The sequence below is a fragment of the Sceloporus occidentalis genome, unplaced genomic scaffold (genome assembly GCF_023333645.1).
Source record: "Sceloporus occidentalis isolate IW3139 unplaced genomic scaffold, rSceOcc1.0.p SCAF_129, whole genome shotgun sequence".
NCBI classification, from domain to species: Eukaryota; Metazoa; Chordata; class Lepidosauria; order Squamata; family Phrynosomatidae; genus Sceloporus; species Sceloporus occidentalis.
The window spans coordinates 961,647-974,226 of NW_028317109.1; the positions used below are offsets into that span (position 1 = coordinate 961,647).

General features: G+C 44.5%; 2 protein-coding genes across 2 annotated transcripts; both read right to left on the reverse strand.

The window, feature by feature from the left end:
- Nucleotides 1-1,142: 1,142 nt before the first annotated feature.
- Nucleotides 1,143-4,257, reverse strand: LOC149281665 (ankyrin repeat domain-containing protein 9-like). The gene is made up of 2 exons (XM_089499099.1): nt 4,062-4,257; nt 1,143-1,993 (listed from the first exon to the last, which is right to left on the reverse strand). Exons 1-2 carry the CDS (start codon nt 4,255-4,257, stop codon nt 1,143-1,145), a joined length of 1,047 nt encoding a protein of 348 aa, XP_089355225.1.
- A 6,974-nt stretch (nt 4,258-11,231) lies between these two features.
- On the reverse strand, nt 11,232-12,074 carry LOC149281666 (ankyrin repeat domain-containing protein 9-like). The gene has a single exon (XM_089499100.1). It carries the CDS (start codon nt 12,072-12,074, stop codon nt 11,232-11,234), a length of 843 nt encoding a protein of 280 aa, XP_089355226.1.
- Between the last annotated feature and the right edge of the window lie 506 nt (nt 12,075-12,580).

The following is a 12,580-nucleotide window of genomic DNA, read 5'->3' on the forward strand; positions in this document are numbered from 1 at the left end:
TGTATTACCCTCTACCACTTCTGCTGGGATGCTATTCCACCTATCTACCATTCTCTCAATGAAAACTTCTTGACATTATATGTTAGTATCTTAGATTCATATCTACAGTGAAGCTGTGGTCACAATCGTATTTGTCTGAATCGTTTTACAGTTGAATCTACAGCTCTGTTTGGTGTAGATTTCACGATTTTCTGGTAAAATGTAACCAAATCTGGAGCAAGAAAAGCCACCTCAATCCATGGACACAGGCCTCGGGAATGACCTCACCTAACACTCACTCATTCACTCACATCTGCACTTCCATTCAGAGCTTTCCGAAACAAACCATGTTAACTCGACGTCCTGGATTAATAAAAACAACAAACATTTTTTTAATATATTAATAAAATCAGATGCCTTGAGATTAATATTAATTAGCAAAATACTACAGAAGCAATAATCTTAACACAGGTATACTATAGATATAAATATATATATATATATATATATATATTCAATAATGATAGTTATATTTCTTAATGCTACTACAGTGAATACTGTTTTAACATTTTAAATACTGGGGTGGTAAAAAAAAACATTTTATATCAATAGCACTAAAAGGAGAGAAAGACAAAGGGCATCATCCTAACTACTGAAAGCTCATTTAACCTGAGTTAATCAACATGTATTCCAAGTTAGAGATTTAATTGCCTAGGCGCGGAAAAAAAGTCACGACGGACAAGACAGTAAAGCAGTTAAAGCATTAAAAAAATAAAGAAAAAGATGCAGTGTGAGTGTGAGAGAGCGTGAGAAAAAGCGAGTGAGTGAAAAGGTAATGAAGTGCAAACAGGAATTTGGAGCTTTCTGCTTAACAATGAACAAAAATTTACGAATTTGGTTAAAATGTAAATTTGTAAGAATCGGAATGCGCGAGTCTATTAACCGACGCATATGTGAAGTCCAAAAGGGTTCGTCATCCATCTATGATTTTGGGACTTCTGTAAGAAGACTGCAAGTCCCGACCTCGAGGCATCTTCCTAAATGGAGAATCTCGCGAGTCCACGAGTCCGATGCTGAACCGTCTTCCCGCTTCCAGCAAGTTTCCTGTAGAAACGTCATTTCCGGAGCCTCTCACCATAGGAAAGTAAGGATTTTGTAGCAAATCAGCTTTGCAGGGCAAGGAGCTCGTTAAAACGTGATGTCCGTGGCAAGGGTTTGAGACAACGAGGCAGAGGTAGCTTTAGAACGTTGTGTGGATATTCACGTGGATGAAGGGTCTTCAGGATCCTTCTCATAGCTAAGGTAGATAGGGTGGCTGCGGAATTGCCCACCAGATAGTAATAGATGTCTTTCCCTAGTATGGGCGCCCATGATTCTGGATCATGCTGCAGACAGGGCTTCATTCCAAAGTCCAAGCAGTGAGAAAACCACAGCAGATACCTTAAACACTGGCTTTTGGATTCCATATTGTCCTCCGATGTCCATATCTGCTCCAGAATTACATCCAGCGCTGTCTGGCCGATGCCGTCTTTGACCTGTGGAGATGCTCCCGAGGCTAAAAGGATGAGCACCTGGTCAGGTCTTCCCAGCTCACACGCCAGGTGCAGAGGGGTCTTCCTACAGTGCGAATGGTTGAGTTTCTCCACATAGGTATCAACATTGGTTATGCTCTGGACGACCTTAATTATTGAGATTAAAATGTCCTGCCTGTCAAGAGAAACAGCCAGAGACAGGTGATAAGACCTAGGAGGGTTCATGTAACCTTTCAGCCATGACACGTCCAACGCCTCCTCTTTAAAGCGTGACAGCAGGTACCGGGCGTACAGCGTGTGGTCATGGATTATGGCGTGACTGAGAGCCTTCGATGGGGAGATGTACCAGTCCTCCGCATCCTCTTCCCAGTAGTAATACGGCAGAGCTCTCAATTCCTCCAGCCTTTCAGCGTCTTCTTTGTTTTCCACCGCTTGGTGAAACATTGTTGTCGCAGAGAAGGAAGCAACAATGGCGGAAGAATCTGGTTTCAAGCAGGGACACAAAATGTGTCTCTACCATACCGGGGGCTCTTTGTGTGGTTTGACAAGGATGCAGGGAGCTGTCAGGCTCAGACGGAGCTGGGAAATTGATCTTAATTGCCTTCCCTTCGGAGCCTTCCCTTGGGGACTTTGTAATATCACCTGCCACATTCTGTATATTTACATCCTATAATATATTCTGTATTATATAGAAAAACATTTATATATAAATATATAAATATTTTTGATATATTTTTTAATATATATATATATATATATATATATATACATACTGATTTTTATTTATTTATAATGGTTTAAATGTTCTAAAACATCAACATTCTATTACCATGAAATCGATTCTTTTTTATTTGTTTAGTTTGTTTCCTCCCCCCTGATGCCCCTCTTTTCAAGGTGCTCCGGATGTTCGCTGGGTATCAGGGCTATAAAGCCCTAAAAGCAAGGGAAGCGCAACAACATTCTTGTCCCAAACACATTTACACCGGGTATGCACAAAAGGGGCACATAAAGGATCCAGTCATTAGGGATGTGATAGTGTTAGCTATGGGTTAAATCTTCCAAAAAAAATGACTAAAGTTTCCCAAGCACACAAAGTATCACGGTAGAATCCCAGGTTTTGAAACTTGCATCCATGTTCAGCCAGTCCCGTTTTATGCGCATGGTGCCAATGTATTAGGGTTGCCATATCAGCATTTTTTCTCTCCACATTTTTAATTTTTACAAGTTGCTGACCTCCACTAATAAAATACCCTTCCCTGCCTTATGGACATTGTATAAACATGATTGAAGTTATTAACTTCCTTGTGTGAGTTTATGCCTCAAACTAAATGTGCTGTGGGAAAAATGCTGATATGGCAACCATACAATGTAGCCAATTGCTCACATCCTATTTCCCCCCCACTAGATTTTGACATTTTACTGGTGCATTAACAACAAATTTTTCATTTTCTTACATATACGGAGCTGCCAAACCCCGGCCAAGCAGCTCGAGCTTTCAGGAAGGATTATTACTCTCTCAGAGTAATCAATGATTAATGGCCGTCGCCGTGGTTACTCAGAATAACGAAGTCAGCAGCTTGTCACGGAACAATCGAACCAGAAAACCAAGAAAAGAAGTGCATGCCCTCTGTCCCTCGTTGAAAAATTAGCCTGGTTTTTCATTGGGGTATTAATCCTTCCCGCGGGATTATACGATTATTATTTATATAATATTATTAAATTATTACCGTATAATATATAATATAAATTATATATTATACGATTAAATTATTGTTACCATACGTGGAGGTTGTCTTCTAATCAGACTTCAAATAGAGGTCTGACTACAAGACTAAGATCCAGATCCCCCCGCAGCGCTGCAGGAGACCCGGATCCTCCTCTCTGGCAGCCGGTGAACATCTGCACGATGCACGCAGACAACCTCCGCTGCTGCCGGCACTTCTGCCGGGGCCTCTATGAAGGAGCGCCCACTAGACACCAGGGAGTCTGGAGCACAGGGAGTCTAGGGATGCATCAGTAAGTCGGGAGGGGGGGCATAGGGGTATAACTCATATCAGGGGGGACAGAGTGGCATTTGGAAGGATTTAAGGCAAATCTGGGGGGCAGAGTGGCATATAGGGGGTATAACTCATATCAGGGTGAACAGAGTGGCTTTTGGGGGGGACATAAGGCAAATCTGGGGGCAGAGTGGTTAAAGGGGATATAAGGCATATAGGGGGTGCAGAGTGGCATTTAGGGGGGAATAAGGTGTATTTGGGGGGCAGAGTAGCATAACTGGGGGGACAGGTTGGCAAATAAAAGGAAATAAAAACAAAAAGAATAGTTTTTATTAAATATGAAAAAATAGTTTATATGTGAATTAGTATTTACTAATAAAACTTTTTTTCTTATAGGACAGTCTTATATTCAGGCTTTTTCTTTTTTTCGAAACTAATATTTTCGTCTTATAATCGAGCCAATACGGTATTTAGTCTTTTATATAGATATCGCCATCATATTCCGCAGCGATGTACAATGGGAAAAACAAGACAATACGAGTTATATAAATACCTCGAGGCTGCGGATGATCATTTATGTGCAAGGCATTATAGTCTTCATGAAATTTGAGGAGTTCCTCTTCGCTACCAGTCCAGATGATTAGTATATCGTCGATGCAGCAGAGATATCCCAGCGGTTTGGTGTGGCAGGTGGAGATGTTGTCCTCCTCCAGTTTGGCCTTGAACAGACTGGCATATTGTGGAGCCATTTGTGTGCCCGTTGCGGTCCCCATTTTTAAGGATTTTTTCAACCCAGCCAGAAATATTTTCTGTAAGGGTTCCGATTCCTGAAATTATGGGTCTTCCGGGGTTTCCCTCTTTGTGTATTTTGGGGAGCATGTAGAAGGAGCCCACTTTGGGGTCAGTTGGCCCCAAGCCTTCCACCTGTTGCCTGATATTGCCTTTTATGTTTTAGTGTAGGTGTTTGTGGGGGCCTCCTGAAGTTGGACATAGTGTCTGTCATCAGAGGGTTGTCTGTGTGCCTTCTTTTATGTGATCCTCAGTGTCCATAATAACCACAGCACCCCCCTTGTCTGCTGGTTTAATTGTAATCAGAGGCGGCCTTAAGTGTTCTGGCGCCCTGTGCGGACTACTCCTCTGGCACCCCCCCATCCCCAAAAAAAGAAAGGAAAAAAATATCTCCCCTCTGCCCCTTCTCACTGCCTTCCCCCCTCTGCCCCTTCTCACTGCCTTCCCCCCTCTGCCCCTTCTCACTGCCTCCCCCCCTCTGCCCCTTCTCACTGCCTCCCCCCCTGCCCCTTATCACTATCTACCCCCCCTGCCCCTTATCACTATCTACCCCCCCTATCCTTACTTACCTTGTTGCCGGAGTCCTGTGGTGGGAGCGGGAGGCGTCTTCCCACTCTGCCGCGGTGAACGCTTCGCGGCACCGCAACAGAGTCACGGAGATTGAGGGGCGCCGAGCGGTTGCTGAAAACTTCACGAGCAACCGCTCAGCGCCCCTGCCCGGGACTTAAATGAAAACACTGTTTTTTTTTTGTTTAACTTTATTTAACATCCTCCATGTTAAATAAAGTTAAAAACAACTTTATTTAACATAGAGCAGGGGTGTCCAAGTTTTTTCTGCAGTGGGCCACTTCATCAGAATTGTATCCGTGCGAGGGCCGCACTCATTTTTCACTGTGAGAAAATATGGCCTTTAATAAGATACGCAGATTAAAATAAAGTAAAATGACACAAAACCTTTACTTTTCCTCCCACTGATTTCTGGGCCTAGAAAGTTTTGTGACTACAAATTTCGGATTCTGGATAAGTTAAAATAAAATAGTTCTATTTATCCTAGGGCTGCACTAAAATGAAAATTCTGGACCAAAACCGAAAATTCAGGGTTCACTTAGCCGAAACTGAAAAGTAAGTTACACACCAAAATTGTACAAAAAAAATTATATATTATGATTGTTAACAGCAATCTCAGGCATACCCAGATTCCAGCATGTACTGGTTGGCTGGGCATTGTATTTTTTGTCCAATTTTAGTGTGTAACCACACTTTTTTATTAAAAGTAACACACCACAATTGGACAAAAAAAAATCAACAATATGACTTGGCATGATAGGAGTGGGATTGCTAACAGCAAACACACTCTTTTTATACCCAGGCAACCGGTAAATGCTGGAACCTGATGATGGGACTGTGATTGCTGTTAGCAGATTGCTGTTAGCAATCACACTCCTATCATGCCAAGTCAGCCAGTACATGCTGGTACAGGGTGGCTGTAAGTGCAGACCCCATACTGCTGGCAGCATCAATACACAAGGGGGGCAGCTAGCCAGGTTTCAGCATGTACTGGCTAACTTGGCATGATAGGAGTGTAATTGCTAACAGCAATCACAGTCCCATCATGCCTAGGTTCCAGCACTTACACACCCATGCTATCACACACACACTCATTCATTCATTCACACATTCATTCCCTCACAGGCATACTCATTCAAACAACCTCCCCCACCTCCTTACCTGCTCTACAGCTCTCGATGCCGATCACAGACTTCAGCAGGGAGCGCGGCCTCCCTCGTTCTCCCCACAGAGGAGGCAGGACTGGAGCAGAGAATAGACCCTCCCACAAGTAAGCAGCAGGGCTTGTGATCTTGGCTGCCGATCTCACGCGGGCCGCACCTCGAGGTCACGCGGGCCGCATTTGGCCCGCGGGCCGCATGTTGGACGCCCCTGACATAGAGGATGTTAAATTAAGTTACAAAAAAAACAAACAATGTTATACCGTATTTGCTCGATTATAAGACGACCCTGATTATAAGACGACCCCCCAAAATCTGAATATTAACTTAGGAAAAAAAGAAAAAGCCTGAATATAAGATGACCCTAAAGGAAAAAAGTTTTACCAGTAAATGTTAATTCATGTAAACTATTTTTTTTAATAAAAGCTATGATTGAGAAAAATATTTTTTTTGTTTTTATTTCTTGTATTTTCCAGCCTGTCCCCCAGTTACGCACATCTGCCCCCAGGCTTGCCACACCAATATGGCACTGTGGCCCATGATATGCCTTTTAACCCTCTATATGCCACTGTGCCCCATGGTATGCCTTTTGACCCCCTATATGCCACTCTGCCTCCAGAAATGCCTTATACCCCTATATCCCATTCTGGCATTTAGGGGGTTAAAATGCATATTATGGGGCAGAGTGGCATATAGGGAGGTATAAGGCATTTCAGGAGGCAGAGTGGTATTAAGGGAGTTAAAAGGCATTGTATAGAGCACTCTGCCTCCAGAAATGCCTTATACCCCTATATGCCACTCTGGCATTTAGGGGGTTAAAAGGCATATTATGGGGCAGAGTGGCATATAGGGAGGTATAAGGCATTTCAGGAGGCAGAGTGCTCTATTAAATGCCCCCTTAACGCCACTCCAGAAATGCCCTATGCCCCCATTTAACTAACACACACACACACACTCTCTCCCCCCCCTCCCCTCCCCTCCCCTCTCCTCTCTCCTCTCTCCCCTCTCTCCCCTCTCTCCCCTCTCAGCCCTCTCTTACCGGTGCTTCCAGCCGGGGCAGCGGGTTGACGTCGCCTTCTGCTGCAGCCGGAAGGAGGTGGAGTTGGCAGCGGGGGTTTGTATGCGTCCGTCGCGTATACTTTCCCCGGCTGTCAGAGATCAGAGATCTCTGACAGTCGGGGAAGGTCTACGCGACGGACGCAGACAACCCCCGCTGCTAGCCACACCTCCTTCCGGCTGCAGCGGACGTTGTCTACGCGGATCGCGTAGACGTCAACCCGCTGCCCCGGCAATACAGCAGGAAGCACCGGTAAGTGTGTATGATGGGGGGGGGGGGGGTGAGACAGGAGGATCCAGGTCCCCTGCAGCGGTGCGGGGGATCTGGATCTTAGTCTCCTAATCAGACTCTATTTGAGGTCTGATTAGAAGACGACCCCGATTAGAAGACGAGGGGTATTTTTCAGAGCATTTTCTCTGAAAAAAACCTCGTCTTATAATCGAGCAAATACGGTAATTTAAGTCCCGGACGGCTCCCCTGTTGCCATGGCGCCCTGTGCGGTCGCACAGGTCGCACACCCCTAAGGCCGGCCCTGATTGTAATGTCTTGATTGTTCTTAAGTGATCTAATGGCCTTCTGCTCCTTCGTAGTTAGGTTGGCAGTCTGTTTGGTTTGTTTCTCCATGGAGGGTGATCGTTACTACGGAGATTAAGAAGACTGATGGGTATTCGGGACCCCCAGCCTCCGCAGTTTGTCATTTTTACTTACCCGGATAAAACGCCCTCCTGAATTTGTTGTCACTTCAGGGATCAAAACATTCTAGGCCCAGAAATCAGTGAGAGGAAAAGTAAAGGTTTTGTGTTATTTACTCTGTTTAAATCTGCGTATTTTATTAAAAAGGATCAGTGGCGCTAAATTGTGGCTTCAGGCGTCCCGTGTATGATGACATCACATACGATTCTATCCTATATTATCTGCCGAGCACTGATGTCATCTTTATCCGGTACACATGGATGCCGAAGAGGTAAGATTCTGTCTATTTTATCTATTTCCAGAAAAAGGCCCAAAATCCTCAGCACCAGGCCTGTGATGCTCGTAATCCGGCCCAAAAGATTCTAAGAAGTTTTTTATTAATCTCATGGACAAAATGTGAGAAAATAACGTATATATCATACTATCGCTTCATAAACACGTACCGAATACGCTCCATATATAGTTTGAAGAAAATATCCTTATAAAATGTTTTTGGGGTTTTTTACCATTTGCCAATTAAAAAAAATGTCCCAGGATTTCATTTTAAAAATCTGGTCAAGTCACCATGCGGTTACCATGGCAACCCATAAGCGCACAAACATATGTAAGTGTTCAGCTGTTACCTTGGATACCTGTCTGGATTGATGCAAGTGAAAGATAGCTCAGGAACACAGGCATAACTACAGGGGTTGCCGGGGTTGCCAGGGTTGCCAGGGTGAGCCGGCCAACCACTTGTTCCTGTCTTCTTTGTGTAAGTGTGTTTACATATGTGCACACGAGGGGGGACCGCATCCGCCATGTTTTTCAGGACACACATAATATTTATATATTGTTGGCCAGCCCAAATAAAGTGCTGCCCTGCAGTATGTGTGATCTATAGACTTGTGGAAGGGAACCAATTAGTCAGATATACATCCTCCATACTGGAGGGCAGCATTTTATCTGGGCTGGACGGCAATATGTAAATGTGTCCTGGAAAACATGGATGTGGTCACCATAATGTGCACTAGAGTGTATTTAGGAGAGGGGGTCAATGATGGCGCAGACAAGCTGTTTGGGGGCAAATATGGCACAAATAAGATGTTTAGGGGTTAGGATGGTACTGATAAGCTGCTTGGGGGCTAAGGTGGAATTCACAAACTGCTTGGGGACAAAGGTGGCACTGTGAGACATGTTGCTTTCTGACCCCGGGGCCCTGTGTTTTCTAGTTACTCCCCTAGTCAGGAAAATGTATTGAAGGCTCTCTGGTTTTCCTTAAGTTTATTCAAAGGGGGTATTAAAGCCACAGGGGGTATTTACCATCCAGATCATGAAATACTTTTTGTTATGTTATTAACCCCTAAAGTTATTGATCAGTGATACATAACTATACCTGGGGACTTTCTAAATGAGCGGACCCTGAGACACTTGAAATATTAACCCTTTAATCAGTGATGTACTTGGGGGGGGCCTGATGACACAGAGGTCCCAAGTCTCCCGGGAAGCCCCTCTCTCTCAGCGTCTCCCTACCTTCTCCACCGATCGCTTCCGTGTCCTGGTCTACTTTCCTACAGCTCCACTTATTCTCTTTTCTTTGTAAGAGTCAGTGAGAAAGTATGAGTAAGAGTGAGTGAAAGTGTGAGTGAGAATGTGTGAGTATGAGTAAGAGTAAGTCAGAGTGTGAAAGTATGAGTGAGAGTGTGGGAGAGAACCGTGACTTGTCACTATTTAAAGATACACTTAACGGAGTGTCCCTGTATTCAAGCAGGGATATCAACCATAACATATTGGGAGCAAAAACACCAACTGGGAGTCTTACATATGATCACAGCGGTGTAGAAGAGGAAGGATTTAAATTTTAAAGGTCCATAAGAGCGACTCTTGCTCATCAGCAGGGGCCTCCTCTAGAATCAACCAATGAAGGGCATTTTTATGTTCTCCCAAATACGAATGCACAAGTCTAATGCTTACACCCCATGGTTTGTGCTACCCCTGGCAGATACCCATCCAGCAATGGACAAAAAAAAACCATTACAAACCCTGTTGTTTATTTACACTTTATTTGTATCTGTTTAGTTTGATACACATGGCAGTCAGCGGATGTTAATTGGCACAGTTGCCCTGGAGGTAATACTTGATTATTATTTTTTTTAAATTAAATGAAATTGCGCCACCTATAGGTCGGCAGTGCCCATGCACCATGAATACAGCCCATGATGTAACAATGACATTCCATAGACATTCCATTTATTTATCTTTTTCCATAGCTCCCTGCCATATAATGCCAGATACATTTTAATTTGATTAAAAATCCAATATTACTTTATGGAGTTTCCTTATCAGAGTGATATCTGATTCTTCCCATCAGATTTGATTTGCCTGAAATTAGCAAATTTGTTAAAGCTGATACCTTCACTAGTTAACAGAAGAATAAAGATTGCAAGCTTTTGAGCTCTGCATCCGCTTGCAATAAATTATACTTCTAATAGCCAATAAAGGTATCACCTTTCCCAATTTGCTCTCGTTCGTTCTGCTGCTAACACAGTCTATACCTTTATATAAGGGAGTACAGCTTCATATAACATTTTCTGTCTGCGTGACGAATAGCAGCAGTATGCATAAGGGACGCCATGCCTTGTGTGCATATAAGGAACACCGCGCATGCACGCTCGCACTCTCTCCCCCTTCATGTGTACTATACATACAGAATTATTGTCATAGACATGCACATAATCAGAACATACAGTCATAAGTTAATATGTTATAAAAGCAGTGCCCAGTTCAGTTTTAAATACCCTTTTTTTTTTAAAATAATAAAATAATTATTGCCCCTCCCCCGCCCTTACATGTTACAGGCTACATAATAAAACATATTTGCCATATTCAGAAATATACAGGTATATACTCTCGCAGGGGGTCACATAAAATGATTTATAACACCGTTGTTGGTCATCCAAGCAGTACGACTCCTTTCACGTTAGTCCAGCGGCCTAATGAGCATGATAGGAGTTAGACACATCTATACGCTCTTAACATACAAATTTGTGATGAATTCTCAGATTTTATGGCATTTTTTTTAAAAACCAGACAGTTATCAGTTAACAGGGCCAGCCTTAGGGTCTCTGACAACTAGGCGCTACCTCCCCCTCCCCCACTGCTTACTGGAGTGCTTTTAGCAATGCAAGCAATCTGACACATTGATCTGGCTCTCTAGGGCTCCCCCTAGTGTTAGCACCACTCACAGGCGAAGACGCCTCTCATGCGCACACAACCCTCTCTCTATTCCCTCTTCTGAAGCTCCATGATACGGACCCCACCCTTACACTGACATCAATCAATACCATGTCCGCATGGGCCGATCCATGTCCGCAGAGAAAGTGACCTTGTATAAAAACAATCTGATTAAAATATGTATTTTATTATTATTCTTTTCTGTTTAGAATTAACAAAGAGGAGGACCGACCCCAGGATCTAACTTCTAGCGTGACCCTGGCAGTGGCTTTAACGCTTGCGGGATGGGAAGGGCTTTGATGCTCTTTGGGAAATGAGAAGGTTGCAGACACTGCAGAATGGTTTGCATCGCCCGTAGATACAAGGTAGCCGGTTTATTCCCCACCAGGTAGTTAAATTTGTCCTCTCCGAGCAAGGGAGCCCAAAATTCGGGATTCTCCTGCAGGATCTTTCTCATCTTGAAATTCAACGATGGTGAAAACAGGAGGAGGTAATCCAGACAGAGCTTTTTGGAGACCACGTTGACCTTTGAACTCCACAGCTGCTCCAGGATTATATCCAAAGGGGTTTCCCCTTTACGGTCCAAGATCCTCGGGGAAGCCCCGTTGCCCAGGAGGATTAAGACAGTCTCGGCACTCAGCAGTTCGCACGCCAAGTGTAGCGGGGTTTTCCCATCCGAAAGATGAAAGCAGCTGGCTCTGTTGATGTAGGACTGAAGACTAGGTAGCTTATGGACGATCTTTATGATCATAATCAAAATATCTCTTCTGTCGTAGGTAACGGCCAGAGCCAGGTGGGGGGCAGAAGGCGGGCAGCAGCAGAATTTGATCCCCGGTACCTTCAGCGCCTCCTCCGGGAAGTGAGATAGCAAATATTTGGCATACCGTAGGTGATTATGGACCACGGCGTACATGAGAGCATCCGACGGCGAGTAGCATCGCAGGCTCGCGTCTTCTTCCCAGTGGAAATATTCCATTGTCCTCATTTCCTCCAATTTCCAGACGGGTTCCTGGTCCCTGACCGCCTGGTAGAACATATAGGAATAGAACCTGCACTGCTCATCTTGCAAGCTGACCTGGTTGCTGCACATGTCTTCCGCACGGGCAAGGGTGGAACAAAAGGGCAATTAACGTCTCCCGCAGTGCTCCGACAAGCAGCGCTCTAGTGTCTTGCCATCACACGGCGATTGCATGGGGAAAAGACAAGCATCCTCTTACGCCACCATTGCAGCAGGTCTGTCTCGCAGAACAAGCTTCCTGCCTGCGTTTAACCCTTGTGGTGCCGTATCCCTTCGAGTTCCGTCGGTGGCGTTCGGTCGGTGCGTCCATTCGCCTCGCGGTGGAGCGTGATCCCTATTGAAAGCAGACGGAGGATTAAATAAACTAAGAAGAAAAAAAAAAGGGGCAACGGTTCTATGAATCCCCCCCCCTCCGGCGTGACGGTTTCCTGCAGGGGTTGGATGCTTCTCCTGCGGTGCTGCTTCATGCATTGATGATGTCAGGGGGGGGGGTTACGGTGTCATTCACAGCTCAGCTAAAACAAAGAGTCTCATTAGGATAAGAGATGTATCTCAATGTATCGCTTTAAGCTGTTACT